Genomic DNA, 19,783 nt, shown 5'->3' with positions numbered 1-19,783 from the left:
CTCTGGTACTAGTCTTGCACTTGGGAGCCATATTCGATCAATGAGCAGAGCGAGAGGCAAAACTGGTCAAGGCAGCAGGACGAGAAGAATGATTGAGACCTAGGAAACACTGCACATAAGAAGTCATGCGGGAATTGTGGGTAGCTGCGAGAAGGGTGAGTCGTCTGCCCATTGTTTGTGGCAGATGTTGGAGGGTAATAACGTCTTCCTCAGCTGGTGGTAGATGCGGTGAAGCGTTTTAATTGTGCAACTCGTCGGTGATGACATCTTCAGCAGCTGGTAATGGATGCGGTAAAGCATTTTAATGATGTTACTCATGGGTAATGATGTTATCAGCAGTTGGTAAAATGGTAATAGATACAGTGAAGTGTTTTAATTGTGCGATTCGCGGGGCGTGACCATACGCAGCAGCTGATAGGTACGGTGGAGCGTCTTTGTAGCACAAATGGCGGGACATGCTGCGCAGCTCGGTTTATTGTGTGAATGGTGGGACATGCCACGCACAGGGCCGTCACTGCAGAAGCAGGTCATGCGTGCGGCTCATGGAAATATGTTTTTTGTGTACATACAGCTGCTCCACGAAGGGCTGGTGGAAGATATGTTTGAGAACTGTGTTATACGTGCGGCTCGTGGAAGATATGTTTTTGTGCCTGCAAAAACAGCGAATACGTAAAGCAAAGGGCTGTGAATGTAGAAGCAGGTCGCATTTTATCAACAGCGATGGTGAATCGGCGAATGTCAAGGTCCGACGGTACTATAAAAGACACTGTGCATGTGTGTATCCATCCAAGTATCACTCAATGGTTGGACTGTTTGCCAGAATCTACACACTGTTTCAACCAGAAAAATCATACGTCCGCCATGGTGGTACTTACTACGATGTGAAGTCAAAGATATCTTCGGAGATGTCACATTCAAAATCGCCATGCCCTCCCTATAATTTTTCCCTTCAGCGGAAAATGACCAAAGCTACAGTTAAAAGTATTTTGAGCCGATAGGTGTCACTTGCCTTGTTAAGATAATCCTCAGCAATCGAGGCAGTGGTCTGTTGCTTATACACTGACCAAACAACTATGTGCTATTATCTCAAGCAGAGCTTTTGTCACTGACATTCCACAGGTCTTTCCTATTATTTCCTACTATTATCTCTTAAACGACTCAAACAGGGACCATAAAAAATGACTCCATAAAACTCAGGTCATGATCAAGGTATTTGTTGAGAAATTCTGGGAATCTCAAAACATTGTGAAAGAAAACATGTCATTATTTACCTTTAACAATGTGTTCCCCACATATGCATGAGGGAAAAGATAATTGGTTTTGGATCTCATGGTCACGTGACAGTTGCAATTCCAGGGGGTTTGCACAATTCTCGTTGGATTATGAATTAGACAGGCGATTGTGACTGGCCGTGGCATGTAGAAGCTGCTTTGATTGTGGCTTCTGTGAAATTAGTGATAACATGATATGGAAGGAGAAAACGTCCACTATTTTGATGTGGGAACACTTGTTTGCTTTCATGAGCAGGGGAGGGTGAGGAGGGGAGGACGAGGTTGGGGGTGGAGGTGGGAGTGGGGGGGGGGAGGGGTTGAGCAAAGATGGGACAGAGTTGGAAGGGGGAGGTTGATTGAGGATTTTTTATTCGGGGGGAGGGGTTGGGGATTTGTGGTGTTGGGTGTGGGCAGAGGATTTGACTCCTTGAAATGGGGAGTGGATTTACACCTTATGGTTGAGATGGGGAGGGTGAGGACCTGGGATTGAGGGCGGGGAGGGGGGGTGCAACTTTCTGTGGGAATGGGAGGGGTGTTGAAGAGTTGTCGTGGGGAGGAAAGTGAAGAAGGCATTAAGAAGGATTGAAGTGGGGATGGGATTGATGTTTATGGGCTCCTTTAATCGTTGTCAGTGTTCCCAAATGTGTTGAGCACCCTCTCACTGTGAACTGACGAGGGTGGTGCACAGAGATATTGTTGTGGGGCTGGGTGTCGGAAGCGAGCACGACCGCTAGGTGGAGCAGTAGAGTCGGCTCCACCGAACACCCGGAATCTAGATCGTGCTTCTCGGAGAACTCCGAAAGGCACGGTTCCCTTGCAGGACCGTGAATCGCCAATAATTCGGCCGTGTGGAATAGGGTTAATTGCCAACTTCAATATACTATACCTAAGTATCCACGTGGCAAAGCTACCACGGAATTCACACCATCGGCAGGCCTCAAGCGGAACGAGCCGTTATCGTGCTCGAACCGTGCAGAACCCGAGCGGATGGTTACCAAGACCCGTTGGACCAAATTTCCCAACATGCACCATGCTAAGCCAATGAAAGAAACACAGAAACAAGCTGATACATTCAACAATAGGGATATTTATTTTACAATGGGGGGAAGGGAACACACAAAGAGCAGAGTTATCCGACTAAAGCAAGGCAAATAATGTACAAGGAACACAGGCAGGTAACAGTTTCTACTTATAGACGGGGCCGCAAGGACACACACATGCACACACAAATACCCAAAAGAAGATGGACCTCAATGGTCTTTATTCGGCCCTTCGGCTCGAGAGAAAAGGCGAGCTGAGGGTCAAGGTCTGGTTGGTACCTCTCCGCCTCGTGCGGTCTTCACCGACCCGCGCTTGTGGAGCTCGGATTCCGTGGAAGGAAACTGGATCCTCAGCTCGCTCACTCCCACACAACCCGCCTCGGTGGAACTCGAACCCAAGCCTCCAGAATTCAAGTAGCGAATTGACAGCCGCGAACGCCGATCGGCGACCTGAGCACCATGAACACAAACACCAACCAGAACGAACACCAACTCCGACCGGCACGATCATCGACCAGGAGCCACGAACTCAACCAGCACCAACCAACTTCTCTCTCACGAGCAGCTCGTGACCTTTCTTATCCCTCCCCCTCGCGGGGGTGGAGCGTTTGCTCTGAGGTAACTCGCCTCCTGATTGGACAGTTGAATCGCGCGATTCACTGGCCGTCCCTCATTGGACAGGCCCACGGTAGGCGGGGCAACTCCCACCCTTCTGCGCGGAGTCCCGATCGGAGGCATCTGTAGCTCCGCCTACTTCCTCACCTGCGGCCACGTGCGTAATGGCGATGGTGCAGAGTGGAAGATGGGGTGGCTGAGATGCCCGCTCCTTTCCGATTGGGCAAAGAGGGATGCCATGCTCATGTTAAACTCTGCCCACGCACGCACCCGCTGGAGAGCGCACGAAGAATGCTGTGAGCAGAGTGTTGTTGTCGTGAAAGTGAAGATGGGCGTTGTTGAAAGTGATGTAAAAATCCCAACTATCAAAATAACTCTGCAGCGCACGAACATTTAATTCCCATTCGACTAGGGATGGGACCCTAACTAGAAACACGTACTTAGTGATATAACTGATCTATTGCACCTGGCTGTTGTGTGCACATGGCTGCCAGATTCGTAACACTATATTCTGGCCAGTGGAGAGCATGCTTAGTAATTATAGAGCCATGGTACAAATGCCCTTTGTTGTATTGGAGCCAAAGAAGTTTTTTTTCGACACAAACTTGAGGCTCATGGAGGAGTATTTGCTCAAAAAAGATGATTCAATCATCCTTCTATCTTGAAGACTGGAACATCCACTCCCTGTGCAAGCGACAGGGTCATATTTTTATCCTCTCTGGGGTGTCGAGATTTCAGTAGATCTCGGCTCAGATCTGCTCATCCACGGTGGATGCGATCAGCATAGAATGCCTCAAGGATGTCAGGATTCCTCCAGATTTCTTTCAGTTTAGTGTTAAACAGCAGGAGCGACTGTTTAAAAAGGTAATCATACATGTTTGCGGCTCATAATAACTTTAGCTCACCTGGACTTTCGTCAGGTGCTTTAGACTTTAGATTCATTCTCCACGTGCTTTAGACTGATATCATCAGATTATCTTTGTCAAAAACATGGATGCCCGCAGCATAAAAACTTAAATGGGATTGGCTTTTCCATTAACGTCGCATTGACACAAGCATTCAGTGAAACACAGTAACCAAGAATAAGAGGAGACATCAAGTTTTAACAAGAAGAAGAATTAAATTGATTGAGAAGGTTATAATACAAGTGAATCAGACGTGATTAAGGATGGCCAACGTTCCGGGGTTTTATTTCTTGCAAATTCACCTGACTAAAAAGTATCAATCAATGCTTCTAAAAAGGTAGACCTTGGTAATTGGGGGAAGGGGGCTGGAATAAAACACCGGGGCACATCAGTGGCATAAATGCCAACACCGATGTTTTATTAAAGGCCAAGTATTGTGGCCAAGCTCGAAACATTTTCATCTTATTCACGTGTGCTAAAAACAGCTTTTCAGTTTATGACAGATTTTCACCAGGAACTGAGATGTTGACTGCAATCATAATCCATGGTACTTATTGGGCTGTATAAAAGAGAGAATGTGTTACGATATGTGTCACAAAACACAAAAGTTCTTGAAATCGATTGATGTCAAACTGTTAGCCAGGTGTATTACAAACATGCTATGACTGAGGTAAAGGTGAGACTTGTACATAGTGACGTAAATCACGACAAGGTTCCCCCCCCCCCACGCTTTTCATTCGTTCTACTGTGCCATCTACGTATCCCCAGAAAAAGATAATTTATGAAAACCCCTCCCTTTACAAGCTGCTCGTAATTGTAATGAGGTTCGATATCCAGAAGAAACCAAAATTTCTCAAACTCTCCAGATATTTCCATTCATCTTACAACTTGTTCGCTTTTTACCTTATTCAACATTTAGAATAAACATTGTGTGTTTATAAACAACAAACATTGTGTGTTTATGAACAATAAACATTGTGTTTTATCAACAACAAACAATGTGTGTTTATAAATAATAAACATTGTGTGTTTATAAACAACAAACATTGTGTGTTTATGAACAATAAACATTGTGTTTTATCAACAACAAACAATGTGTGTTTATAAATAATAAACATTGTGTGTTGAAAACAACAAACACTGTGTGTTTATAAATAATAAACATTGTGTGTTGAAAACAACAAACATTGTGTGTTTATTCACAACAAATATTGAGTGTTTATAAACAATAAACATTGTGTGTTTATAAACAGCAAACAGTGTGTGTTTATTAACAATACACGTGTGTTTATTTACAATAAACTGTGTGTTTATGAACAATAAACATTGTGTGTTGATAAACAATAAACACTGTGTGTTGATTAACAATAAACATTGTGTGTTTATTAACAATAAACATTGTGTGTTGATAAACAACAAACACTGTGTGTTTATTAACAACAAACATTGTGTGTTTATCAACAACAAACACTGTGTGTTTATAAATAAAAAATATTGTGTGTTGAAAACAACAAACACTGTGTGTTTATTCACAACAAATATTGTGTGTTTATAAACAATAACATTGTGTGTTTATAAACAGCAAACATTGTGTGTTTATTAACAATACATGTGTGTTTATTTACAATAAACATTGTGTGTTTATAAACAATAAACATTCTGTGTTTATAAACAGCAAACATTGTGTTTTTATAAACAATACACGTGTGTTTATTTACAATAAACATTGTGTGTTTATGAACAATAAACATTCTGTGTTTATTAACAATAAACACCGTGTGTTGATTAACAATAAACATTGTGTGTTTATTAACAATTAACATTGTGTGTTTATAAACAACAAACAGTGTGGTTATAAACAACAAACAGTATGGTTATAAACAACAAACATTGTGTGTTTATTAACAATTAACATTGTGTGTTTATTAACAATAAGCATTGTGTGTTTGTTAATAAGTTCAGTTTACTGTCTGAGTCACGGGGGGGGGGGGGGGGGCAGGTGTGGTACAGGTCGGTGCATTTCAACAGTGTGACTCGCACTCTGCATCAAAAACATCTCACCTCAACGAACATAATACACAATCAAATATAATAAACATTCTTTTCCCATGTTGAATCATAAGAAAATAAAATTAAACTCACCCATCGTTGCAAGCTCCATGGCAAAGTAAAATAAACCTTGTGACGTCACACCACTTGCAAAGACTTGAACTGAATGGAAAGAAATAAAGTTTGTGAATACAGTTAGAGGAGCTGACACAAAGGAATAGCTGTCTCGCCTGGGTTCGAGTCCCAACCCAGCTATAAACTGTCATCCCAGAGTCTCACAGGCAGGGTGATTCATCAATGTGTGTGCCCTCCCTCGGATGGACGTTAAACTCGGCGTCCCATCTGCCAGCATTAGTTGGTGGACGTTGAAGATCACTTCGTGAAGAGTTGGCGAGTTATCGCCGGCACCATGAACAAATTCCAAATTGCTTCTCGATCCCACAGAGGGCATTGCATCAGCAGCACAACAGTGCCCTCAGCCAATGATACTACCCCACAGCATTGTGCTGCACACACAAGTATAATAATACAGTTCGAGTTTCTCCAACAAGAATCAAACAATAAGCAGTTATTTTCAAAGGTCCCAGGTAGCTTTTTAAGGTGCAACTTTCTTTTCACTGGCACCTCACAAGGGTCAGAGTAGGGGTTCCAAATCAGTATGAAAACAACAAACAAACAATAAAAATTACACAACACAGATGTTAAAGGACGAAAGCAAATTAGTTTATCCAACCAAATCACAAAGCACAACATTAGTTTCGTGTCATTCCATCATTCTCCTGGTAAATAAGATGAAAATAAACATCACATCATACATGGATAACGATGTGAGATGGTATCAGAATGGGTTCTGTCTTTATAAATTACTATTGGCTTGGCATTGGTCAAGATAATATGTAAACTTACGGATGTTTGGATGCTTGAGGCCCTTCATCAACGAATATTCTTTCTGGAGCTACAAATACAAACCAAAACATAGTCCATATTATCATGATGTTGTACTTTAGTCCTTGGAATTGATCAAATGTTTGTCTTTATCAATTACTGTACACTGTATTCACACAGAATCGAATCAGACAATGAAGTTTCAACAACAGCTGTTTCTTGTATCTGGTGCAGATAGTGAAAATATTTGTTCACACAAACCAGTTTCTTCATGAAGGCGAATTGTGTCGGGGATGAATGCATCATCTTTATGGCAACCTGGAGAGAAAAAAAATATCAGAAAGTAGGTTTGAACTGTTGTTCACAAATTGGGTTTACATTCAATCATCGATTGCAGTTTCATTTGGATTGCTCTGCATTCTTCTTCTTTCACATGCAGCATAAGGCTGTGGGGTAGCATCATTGCCTGAGAGTGCGGCTGTGCTGCTGATCGTGTTCCCTGTGGGTTATGGCAGGAATTTGGAATTTGTTCAAGATGCTGGTGATAGCTCACCTACTCTTCACAATTATTCTGCATTCGCATGGCCACCCGTTGCGTATGGAAATTCTCCTCCTCAGCAACCTGTTGATGGAACCTCTAGTCATTTCTTATCGACCAAACTCACTTTCATGACATTTAAATCCAGACTCAAACTCCAGGGTAATATTTTTTTTTCATCCAAGAACCCTAAATAATTCCCATACACTAAAAGCTATCTCAGTTACGATCCCAATATTTTGGGTAAATGTAGCCTCATGTCATGGAAAGACGTGACATGATCCACACAATTGATTACACTGGTCTGCGTAATTTCAGAGGTCTAGGTTTTCTCAACGGTTCCTATATGCTGTTTGCATGCTGAATTTATAAATGTATCTCATTTCGCTCAATCAGGTCAAGTTTTTCTCAATTTTATCTATCTCAATTTTAAGGAAAAAAAATAATCAAAATTTTTGTTTTTTTAATTCGCATTTTTTTTATTCAAAATCAGACCTACATTGACAGAAAATGTACAAACTAAATATAAAATGACGCACAAGTACCGTTAATGTGAAATTCAACATTAAAAAGACGAAGGAAAACAGCGACTGCTGGAGCGACTGAAGTTGGGTGTTGCCAGAAACAACGATTTATCTATATTTTTATGAAATTGAAATGAAAGTAATTGAGAAGGCACTTTCTTCCACATTAAGTGTTAGTATGTATGTAACAGTATGTATGTATGTATGTTAGTATGTAACAGCATAATATGTATAGTTTGTACATTTCCTGTCAATGTAAGTCTGACTTTGAATTTAAAAAATGCTAATTAAAAAAACAAAAAATTTGATTTTTTTTTAATTAAAATTGAGATAGCGTAAAAACTTGACCTGATTGAGCGAAATGAGATACATTTCTGAATTCAGCATGCAAAAAACATATGGGGACCGTTGAGAAAACCTAGACCTCTGCAAAAAAATATTTCAAGTGCAGCCCAGTGTTACCTTCAATGAATGCTCGACGTGTCCACCACCATGTTGCAGGCACAACATGATTCTTCGCAGCAAGCTCAATGATACAGAGCGTTGCATTTTGTGGGGAATATCGCTGATTGTGTCACTGATTATTGCTTTAATTCACCAAGAGTGCGTGGATTTGTAGCAAACACGACGTCCTTCAAATATCCACACAAAAAACAATCTGGTGACGGAAGATCTGGGGCTCGAGGTGGCCATAATGACTTGGACACTACACGGTCATCAAAGAGTAGACGATGTTCGTTCATGTTGAATCGAGTTGTGACTCGTGGCACCATCTTGCTGAAACCATCCTTGGTTGATTTTGTCTTTTGTGAGGTGCCCAAGAAATTCATGGATTAGGTTGATGTAACGTTAGGGTTAGGGTTAGAAGAACTGTTTCTGAGAAGAAAATTGAGCCAATAATTCTCTGCCGACTTACAGCAAACCAAGCACCAATTTTAGTGGAATGGAATGGACTTTCATGGGTAGCATAAGGTTGTTCACTGAACCATAAACGAGTGTTTTGTGAATTTAAATGGCCAGGAAGATGAAACAGTTTCATTGAAACTGTGCTTCATCTGTAAAAAACACAACATCCAAAACATGGTCTTGTTCTCTCACCATGCCCTGGAGACACTCACAGTGGGCGACATGCTTCTCTTTATCTGGCTCCAGTAACTGATGCACTGCATGAATATTTTAGGGATAAAGTTTGAGTGTCTTGACCACCTTCCTTGCACTGGAATATGTCCACTGACCTTGTTGGGCTAAACGTCCCAGACATTTCTTCGGGCTCGTTTCCATTCTTTCCCACACTTCATCCACTTTCTCTGGTGTGACAACACTTGGCTAGCACATGTGCTTTTAAACTTTCACACAGCCTGTTTCTCTGAACTGCTTCGTCAGTTTCCATATCACTGATTTTGAAGGTTTCGTGTGACCAACAAAGCTACTTTTAAATGCAATTTGACATTCCCTAAAAGATGCATTCTTCATGTGATGTTCGAGGAGAAACACGTGTTCCTCAACAGTGAGTCCCATGGCGTGGCTGAGTGAAAACCGTTAAACATCACTGAGGGGTCGCATGATAAATCACATGATACCTCATAACTCTCAGGAACATGTCACATCTTCTATAACATTCGGCTACATGCACACAAAATATTGGGCTCCTAACTGAGATAGCTTTTATTGTAGGGGAATTATTTGGAAATAGCCTGGTGTTGGCTTGATGGTTTGGGTGGTGGCTTGGGATCCTAGGGTCTTGAGTTCAAGCCCCGTTGGCCGCTGAATTAATACACCAGGAGGTTGACTCAGCCTGTCATCCTTCCGAGGTCGGCAAAATGAGCACCAGTGTACTGGTAAGGGGGACATTGCATCAGCGGCATAGCCACGTCCCAACCAATGATGCAACCAGCAGCCACAGGCTGCACTCGATAGAGAGAGAGAGAGAGAGAGAGAGAGAGAGAGAGAGAGAGAGAGAGAGAGAGAGAGAGAGAGAGAGAGAGAGAGAGAGAGAGAGAGAGAGAGAGAGAGAGAGAGAGAGAGAGAGAGAGAGAGAGAGAGAGAGAGAGAGAGAGAGAGAGAGGCTTGGAAATAATGGGGTGTGCGCTCCATTGAATGCTGTTCAAGTTATTAGACCCATTGGACTTCGTCTGAAACGGGGGCTTATGGATCGGGTCTCGTCTGTCCGTGGGTCCGTCTGCAGCCATATCTCTGACGTGTTTGAACCAATTTTGTTCAAACTTTGCAGAAAGATAACACATGATGGTGTACATATACACTTCATTTTGTTTTGCGATTCGATCAAAGATGGCCGACTGGTGGCCATTTTCGTTGTGTACACCTGATGCTGAACACGTCCTCAAACATTTCTCAGACAGACATTTACCAATCTTGTTCAAACTAGGCACACAGATAAGGAACAATGGCTTGCATAAACACGTCATTTTCTTTTGAGATCAGATCCAAGATGGCCAAATTGAGGCCATTTCGTTACTTAAACGTTTCGCCAACCATTTTTCAGACATGCAAGGTCTGATTTTGTTCAAACTTGGCACAAGCACAGTACATGAAGGCATACATGTACACCTCTATTTGGGATCTGATCAAATATGGCCGACCAGTAGACTGTCAGCTATTTTCGTTGTAACCCCCACTCCCGATATCAAACACATCCTCAACCATTTCTTGGACATGCATTTCCTGATATTGTTGAATGTTGTACTGTTTGTGTAATTCAGTACGTCTTCCCCAAACAATATGAATACTAAATCCCTTCTGTGCGAAATTTGCATTCCCAATCCAAAACATCATACATATCACGTGACCAACTATCCATCACAATATAACTACATTCACAATCCAAACCACATCATTAATATTCATGAACAAATTACCCAATCACACACAATCTTCCATGTCACATGACCACTCAAGTCAGTTGTGCACACACATAAATCTTGTTAATCTAGGCTCACCCTTTAGCTCCAGACAGTGACATTACTAACACCACAGGGGCTATGACATTTCATGTCTTTTTATCCTTATTATTAATATGTTCTCTCCCTGAAAATGTTTTTCTTTATCACTTTCCTGCAATTACTCTTCAAGAGTTTGCGTTAATGTCCTCATGTATGAGTTACACGATGGTCTGATGATGAAATCCCCCTGTGGAATCTTGTCGAATTGCCTCATGTTTCTGAAGACCTGCAATATATCAGCTAATATTCTCCTGTACTTGAAGGATGGGATTTGCAAGGCTTTAAGTCTCTCTGGGTAGCTTGAGTTTTTCATATCACTCACAATTTTAGTGGCTCTTCTGAGAAACTTTTCAAAAGCTTCCTCATCTTTGTTTAGAACAGGGTTCCATTCTGTTGAGCAGTACTCCAGTTTAGGCTCATCAGTGTTTTATAGAGAAGAAAGGTTTCCCTATCCAGATGTCTGAAAGTGATTTTGATCACAAGCTCCAGTTAGCCTTTGCTGCTGTCCTTTCTGAATGCAGGTGGAATTTAAGTGATCGTCGAAAGTCACATCCAAATATTTTCTTGTCGAACTGGCTTTATGGAGAAATCATCAATTTCATTGATGTTAGCAGTTGGATTGTTTTGCCAATAGTGCCTGACTTTACATTTGGATTGGTTGAAGGGGAGTTGAAATAACTGCGTCCATCTAACCAAGGATTCCAAATCTCTGCAAATTTCCAACATCCACATCATTGTCGACTGGAGCAAATGCCTTTGTGTCATTGTCGACAAAGAGGGTGACAAGACGACATGAAAAAGAGAAAAAGGAATGGAAAAAGCACCGATCCCGGTGGTATATCCGCTGGTCAGCTTTCTCCAAGCTGAATATTCCCCTTTTATTCTAACCCTCTGGATGATGTCAATCAACAGTGCTCTCATCCACACATGCATCTGTCCTCTAATAACATAGTTGTACATCTTCTTTAGGAATCTCTCATGTGGGATTCTTTCAAATGCCTTTTGCAAGTCCTCCATGGAGATGCAATGAAAGGTTGTTTTTTGGAGTTTTTTTGTGGAGACATACTTCTTGTGGAAAAACTCCAAAATACACCATACATGGTCGAGGCTCGTGGAAGAGCTGGTACTCATGCACTGAAAGGATCAGGATGTAGCAGGTCAAAAGTAATAGTCAAGAGAGGATGGGGGGGACACAAAAGATAGAGTTGAAGGCCAAGATCGAGGCAAAGTTCGACAAACAATAGGTGTGGGAACGAATGAGAGACAGGAGGGCATGCATGGTGTGGACAACATAGATACAAAAGGAAAGTATCAGGAAATAAAAATGGAAATATGGAAGGAGGAAGGATTGGGGTGGGTGGCGAGGATAATCAGTGTCAAAAAGATTATGGTTTTGGATGGGGGACGATCTACGATGGTGATGAACAGCTGTCGTAAAGACCTGGAGGGAAGAAAGAGATCAAAGAGAATGTGGAAGTTGGTTCCACAGGTGAAATAAAAGAGGAAACAAGGACAAATGTGTTCAAAAGCCGCGTCCTTAAGGCAATAACAACAACTTCTGATATTTCGTCACGTGCCTTGATGGAGTCAATAGCGAGACCCGTCATGGAGGCTCCTGTTCATGACGAGAAAATCGTGTATTTACGAAATTACAACACATTAAATGGAATAATCTTTAAATAGCAACGTGAACTTTTCGAAACTTTAAAGCAAATGTCCGAATATATTTAAAACTTGATGATAGACGCTCTCAAAAGGCACCGTCAATGCGAGGATGTGTACAGGTGTTTAGTATTTAAGGATATCCAGATCTTCTATATAAAAGAGCCTAGTCCTAAAGGTTTTGTAAGAAGAAGAAGAAGAAGAAGAAGAAGAAGAAGAAGAAGAAGAAGAAGAAGAAGAAGAAGAAGAAGAAGAAGAAGAAGAAGAAGAAGAAGAAGAAGAAGAAGAAGAAGAAGAAGAAGAAGAAGAAGAAGAAGAACAACGCAGAGCTCTCAGAGAGAGATTTCAGTGAAAGAATTCCCAAGCTGAGTTAACATCAGGAGCAATACATATGGAGACCAGTCTTGAAGAGAAATGGCTACTTTGCAGTCCCTGTCAATCTGCTCAAGTGAACTGCAAGACTTGCCAGCGTTGAGGCAGCTCTCTGAGAATAGCCAGAAAGATATTGACTTGTATAAGCACATGATCAGATGAACCAACTGAAGCAGAGGAAGAGCAGGAGACATTTGCAGGAAAGTTGAGTCCAGAAGGGAGTCTTTGCCATTGGGGGAGCTTCCTTTTGGAAAGTCACAGATTGAGTCAGTCCCATCGAGTCACAGAAGGAAGTCCTTTGCTGAAGTGCCATGGCTGGTGAGAGAGGAACTATCACCCAGCAAAGTTGCATGGAAACAATTTAAATCACCACATATGAGGATGAGAGAGTTAGAATGAGTGGTTAAAAGTTTGTCCATGCTGTCTGAAAGAGATGTAAATTGAGTCATCACTGTAAGGGGACGGTACGACACACAGACGAACAAGAGGTGGGAGCGGAAGGGAAGACACAGCCAGAGGTACTCTTGGGGGTTGGGAGGTGTAAGTTCAGTGCAAGGGGTGAAAAATAAGATTTTTGGGGGGGTTAATTTGAATATTTCAAGCAAAATAGGTCAGTGCATTCCATGAGGCATGTTATAATCTATAAATTTGGTCCAGTTTCCCATCACTTCCAGTTGTTGATGTCGAATTGATTTGATTTTGATCCGGATCCGGATCCGGATACACGGATTTTAAGTGATTCTGTTTGACCACACGATCTACCATCCACACTGACTGTTTGAGCTGCATGCAGGTCATTGCATTCTTCGTGTTCTGCAATGATGTGTCTTGCCACCTCTTTCTTCTCCACATCCTTTCTTATAAATTCACACAACATTGGCTTTTCTCCAGGTAGAGGGTACTTTTCCTTCAGCAAGGGATTTCCTACAGATTAAGCAGAGAAGCTTACATACTTGATCTGCTGCTTCTTTTAGTACTTTCAAGTGGATCTGATCTGGATCTGGAGAGTTGTCCGATTTCGACATCAAACCTTCAGTCACTTCAACATTCTTTAACGTATCAGTGACGACTTTGTATACAAACCAATGCACAGACAAATTCCTTTTCATAAACGTGAAGAACAATTGAAATGGTCACTGTCTTTCCTGTTATGTCATCAAATAAACTGATTTTAAGATAATTTCTTTGGTTTATTTAATAAGCAATGAGGGATTAAGGTGGAGGGAGGGGGTGGATGGGGGCAGTCATCTGGAGTCCAACCGAAAAGGGGGGGGGGCCCATGCAAGGATGGATTATCACGATAATCATTGTAACTGCGTCAGCCACTGTGATGTCACACAAAGACAAATTCAAGATTGAGGTGTTCCTTGTCATCAATGATCAGCCAATCAGTGCCTTGAAATTCCATCTTGAAGCATTTAATGAAACAAACAGTAATATTGGATTCCTGTCCAGACTATACTGTCTGTTTGTCTATCTGTCTCCCACCCCCCCCCCCCCTCTCCCACCACTCACTCATTCGTGATCAAGTAAACCACAAAGTCTGGTGTTGGCTTTAAGGTTAAGGTGGCTGGCTTTAGATCTGAGGGTCTTCAGTTCAAGCCGCTGTCATGCTGTTGAATTAATATCAGGTGGGTTGACTCAGCCTGCCCTTCTGAAGTCAGCAAAATGAGTATGAGCTTACTGGTAGCAGGGGATCCTGCATCAGCGGCACAGCTGTACCCCCAGAAAATGATGCAGCCAAGCAGCCACCAGCTGCATACGAATAAATGAAAGCAAGCCACAGAAAATCTTGCCAGCTCCTATCCCAACGGTGTGGAACCCACGTGAATTTATCCAGGTTTCACCAATTCCTCCAGACACACACCTTCACCCAAACATTTCCTCACATTGAAATAGCTCTTCGGATATATCTGTTGAAGATGGTAAAGAATTGTGTTGTTGAGGGTGAGCCGTCCAACTCAAAACTAAAACATATCACGGATGAGGTCAGGAACCGAATGGGATAAGATTGACCCGACAGTCTTTCGATCATGAGCATTGAGAGTGAACTACTTAGAGGACTCCACTTCTCACAAATCACTGACGAGTTTTCAGCCAAAAACAAATCTCAGAAAAGACCGAAGTCACGTGATACACGAAGTGGTGTCTGTGGAGAAACTGCCTGCACCTGGGAATGTCAATGACAAATGATGGTTTTACAAATAAATTACACTCTCCTGTTACCTCCATCACAGAAAGTGGACAGAGGTTATGTTTTCACCCCTGTTTGTCCTTCTGTGAACAGGATAACTCAACATGTTATGGACGGATTTGGACGAAACTTGGACAGGTTAGGCGTGTGACAAGGACGGAATGATATGATTTTGATGAGGATCCGGATCCGGATACACGGATTTTAAGTGATTCTTCACCATTGAGTGATTGGGCCAGAAACGATTTGGAGAACCATATTTTCAAAATGCTGTGGACGAGTTCTGACATAACTTGGTGGACGAGTTGGGGAGGTGACAAGAACAAGCCGATTAGATTTTGATGAAGGTCTGGATTCAGATCCGACCTAACGGTGGAATACAAAACATAAACTGTTCAGCATGGCGGAGGTGTGCACTCTACTGAGCATCATTCTCGTTCTAAACTGTTGTCATTGTCCATTTAGTTTCAAAATGTTACGATTTTTTCATCGAGGTGTTCTTGTGTGTTGTAAAATATCAAATGAGCATCGTCATAGTTTCGACAAGATCACAACATACCATGGAGATCAAGACTTGACCTGGGTTTGACCTTTTGCATACTTAACATACATACCACACAGTTTAGCCTGGTGTTTGCGTAGTGGTTATGGTAGCGGCTTGGGATCCAAAAGGTCCTGAGTTCAAGCCCCGTTGGCCGTTTGAATTAATACACACCAGGGGGTTGACTCAGCCTGTCATCCTTCCGAGGTCGGCGAAGTGAGTACCAGTGTACTGGGCCCGGTGTATGCCCGGGTTAGAATAGGTGTACCATATCCTTGTGTTGTAAGAGGCGACCAGGGTTGCGTCAGGAAGGGCATCCGGCGTTAAACCTGTGCCAAATCACGATGCGGATCATATGGATGATCCGCTGTGGCGACCCTTAACGGGAGCAGCCGAAAGAAGAAGAAGAAGAACATACATACCACACAGTGCACTGTGACTTATCCCACTGTGGCCCATTACTCCGGGGTGGGAAGGGGACCAGGAGGGCTCCGAGGGCCCATGGTTTGGTTAACTCTCATGGCCAGTCACCTTCAATCCTTCCCTGTTCATCAGTCCATCCAAACCAGCAAACACACATTGCATCAAGTTACTAATTCCATTTCTCTGTCTCTCGACATATATATATATATATATATATATATATATATATATATATATATATATATATATATATATATATATATATATATATATATATATATATATATATATATATATATATATATATATATATATATACAGTGTGGAGAACAAGTATTTGATAAACTGCCGATTTTGCAGGTTTTCCCACTTACAAAGCACGTAGAGGTCTGTAATTTTTATCATAGGTACACTTCAACTGTGAAAGACAGAATCTAAAACAAAAATCCTGAAAATCACATCGTATGATTTTTAAATAATTAATTTGCATTTTATTGCATGAAATAAGTATTTGATCACCTCCCAACCAGTAAGAATTCCAGCTCTCACAGACCTGTTAGTTTTGTCTTTAAGAAGCCCTCCCATTCTCCACTCATTACCTGTATTAACTGCACCTGTTTGAACTCGTTATCTGCATAAAAGACAGTTGTCCACACTCAATCAATCAGACTCCAACCTCTCCACAATGGGCAAGACCAGAGAGCTGTCTCAGGACATCGGGGGACAAAATTGTAGACTTGCATGAGGCTGGGATGGGCTACAGGACAATAGGCAAGCAGCTTGGTGAGAAGGCAACAACTGTTGGCGCAATTATTAGAAAATGGAAGAAGTTCAAGATAACAGTCAATCTCCCTCGGTCTGGGGCTCCATGCAAGATCTCACCTCGTGGAGCCTCAATGATCTACTGAAAGGTGAGGGATCAGCCCAGAACTACATGGCAGGACCTGGTCAATGACCTGAAGAGAGCTGGGACCACAGTATTAAAGAAAACAATAAGAAACACACTACGCCGTCATGGATTAAAATCCTGCAGGGTACGCAAGGTCCCTCTGCTCAAGCCAGCGCATGTCCAGGCCCGTCTGAAGTTTGCCAATGACCATCTGGATGATCCAGAGGAGGAATGGGAGAAGGTCATGTGGTCTGATGAGACCAAAATAGAGCTTTTTGGTTTAAACTCCACTTGCCGTGTTTGGAGGAAGAAGAAGGATGAGTACAACCCCAAGAACACCATCCCAACCATGAAGCATGGAGGTGGAAACATCATTCTTTGGGAATGCTTTTCTGCAAAGGGGACAGGACTACTGCACCGTATTGAGGGGAGGATGGATGGGGCAATGTATCGTGAGATATTGGCCAACAACCTCCTTCCCTCAACAAGAGCATTGAAGATGGGGCGAGGCTGGGTCTTCCAGCATGACAACGACCCGAAACACACAGCCAGGGCAACTAAGGAGTGGCTCCGTAAGAAGCATCTCAAGGTCCTGGAGTGGCCTCGCCAGTCTCCAGACCTGAACCCAATAGAAAATCTTTGGAGGGAGCTGAAAGTCTGTGTTGCCCAGCGACAGCCCCGAAACCTGAAGGATCTGGAGAAGATCTGTATGGAGGAGTGGGCCAAAATCCCTGCTGCAGTCTGTGCAAACCTGGTTAAGAACTACAGGAAACGTCTGATCTCTGTAATTGCAAACAAAGGTTTCTGTACCAAACATTAAGTTCTGTTTTTCTGATGTATTAAATACTTATTTTATACAATTGAATGCAAATTAATTATTTAAAAATCATACAATGTGATTTTCAGAATTTTTGTTTTAGATTCCGTCTTTCACAGTTGAAGTGTACCTATGGTAAAAATTACAGACCTCTACGTGCTTTGTAAGCGGGAAAACCTGCAAAATCGGCAGTGTATCAAATACTTGTTCTCCCCACTGTAGATTGTTTTTCTTTTCTTCTTTTTTTTTTTTCTTCTTCTTCTTCTTCTTCTTCTTCTTCTTCTTCTTCTTCTTCTTCTTCTTCTTCTTCTTCTTCTTCTTCTTCTTCTTCTTCTTCTTCTTCTTCTTCTTCTTCTTCTTCTTCTTCTTCTTCTTCTTCTTCTTCTTCTTCTTCTTCTTCTTCTTCTTCGTCTTCTTCTTCTTCTTCTTCTTCTTCTCTCTCTCTCTCTCTCTCTCTCTCTCTCTCTCTCTCTCTCTCTCTCTCTCTCTCTCTCTCTCTCTCTCTCTCTCTCTCTCTCTCTCTCTCTCTCTCTCTCTCTCTCTCTCTCTCTCTCTCTCTCTCTCTCTCTCTCCCTCCCTCCCTCCCTCTCTCTCCCTCCCTCTCACACGCCCTCTCTCTCTCACGCCCTCTCTCTCCCTCCCTCTCTCTCCCCTCCCTCCCTCTCCGCTCCTCCTCTCCCTTCCCCTCCTCTCTCTCCCCCTCCTCTCTCTCTCCCTCCCTCTCCCTACCTTCCCTTCCCTCCCGCTCCCTCCCTCTCCCGCCCTCCCCTCCTCCCTCCCTCTCCCCCCTCTCCTCCTCCCTCCCTCTCCCCCCTCTCCTCCTCCCTCCCTCTCTCTCCCCTCCCTCGTTATTTAAGTTAAATGTAAAACAATAAAAAAATACACCACAGTAGATTTATTAGGGAGTTCGTCACTTCCTCACGAACCTTTTCCACATCCAGTTACGTTACAGACAAGTCCACACGTCCACACATCCACGTTTCTTCATCAAATGGATTCGATTCTCTCCACGGATCAATACAAACACCGAAATCTCGTTTAATGGGGAAAAAAACGTCGAACTCGGATCAGTTACCGAGGGCTCGCGACACAAGGTGCGTCCATTTACCTGTTGATCATTTTCATGACGTCGTGCCAAGCAAACCTTCCCGAAGGATCCACGTCCGAGTTCTTTCAGGACATCGTAGCCACTGATATTTGGGGTCGACTGTAGAAAAAAAAAAGAAAACACCGAAATGATGAGAGGAGCTCATCTCAACAATGACATGATGTCCACACACAGGATGATGGTGACGTTCTGATGAGATCCATCAAATGGGTGAATCCATTAAAAGTATCCGAGAGTTTGATTTCCTCTGATAGGGAGGAACGAGTCTCACCTGACCCTCCACAGGGAGAACGGAAGGTGAATTTGATATTTCTATCATTGCGATTTCAGCAAAAAAGGCCAAAAATTACAGACCAAATACAAGTACGTGCAGCTCGAAAGAAAACGCACAGACGAGGGAAGCATTGTGACGTCATCAACAATGGTGTGCATCGGAATAAATTATTCATTCATTTCATTTCAACAACATTCGCAGAAATTTTGTTTAATTTGCCGTGAATGTTAATAAAATCGTGAGATTGTCGACAAACATCATGAAGAGGAAACATTTTAAATCATGATCTGAAGGTGAAATGGCAGGCCTGGAACTACTTTATTCCGCACTGTATATCAATACGCAAGGCTGAAATTAAACAGCCGATTGAAGAAGAAGAAGACATTGGCGGAGGGATTTCGTCCATCTGTGATTTCGGAGGTCTGCGCCCAACCGAGTGCCCTTTTTGTGTGCGATATTTTGTTTCACTTGTTGAGATTGAATGAAATTCGTTGTAATCAAGATGAGACAAAATGACGACACCCAACTCGCACTTCCTCAGTGAGGTGATTATTTCCGGGACTTGTTTGATTTGAAGGATTAAATAACAATTGATACATATTATAAATTGTAATTAGTGTACAGTGTGTAGATTAATATTTGTTTCATGCTTGAGCGCCTCCAACTCGGCGGCGTGTGTTTTGAAACCATCTCTGTAATAAAGTACAGTGTGGTGC

At 42.4% G+C, this 19,783-nt stretch overlaps 1 protein-coding gene across 3 annotated transcripts in view; it reads right to left on the bottom strand.

Moving 5' to 3' along the window:
• LOC147031339 (calcium/calmodulin-dependent protein kinase type 1-like) overlaps positions 1 to 19,281 on the bottom strand; it is a 68,127-nt gene extending 48,846 nt beyond the window's left edge. For all 3 annotated transcript variants that reach the window (XM_085861981.1, XM_085861973.1, XM_085861990.1), the window contains exons 1-5: positions 19,065 to 19,281; positions 18,794 to 18,892; positions 7,027 to 7,083; positions 6,787 to 6,835; positions 5,974 to 6,042 (exon numbers count right to left, since the gene is read on the bottom strand). In XM_085861981.1, the coding sequence (XP_085718107.1) occupies positions 5,974 to 6,042; positions 6,787 to 6,835; positions 7,027 to 7,083; positions 18,794 to 18,892; positions 19,065 to 19,112 (322 nt within the window). In that variant the 5' untranslated portion in view covers positions 19,113 to 19,281. The remainder of the gene's footprint in view (positions 1 to 5,973; positions 6,043 to 6,786; positions 6,836 to 7,026; positions 7,084 to 18,793; positions 18,893 to 19,064) is intronic.
• Between the last annotated feature and the right edge of the window lie 502 nt (positions 19,282 to 19,783).

This window comes from Eptatretus burgeri, chromosome 2, assembly GCF_056783735.1.
Source record: "Eptatretus burgeri isolate ZD-2024b chromosome 2, Ebu_testis_v1, whole genome shotgun sequence".
Taxonomy (NCBI): domain Eukaryota; kingdom Metazoa; phylum Chordata; class Myxini; order Myxiniformes; family Myxinidae; genus Eptatretus; species Eptatretus burgeri.
The sequence above is the reverse complement of the archived record's forward strand: the minus strand, read 5'-3'. Positions and strand labels throughout refer to the sequence as shown.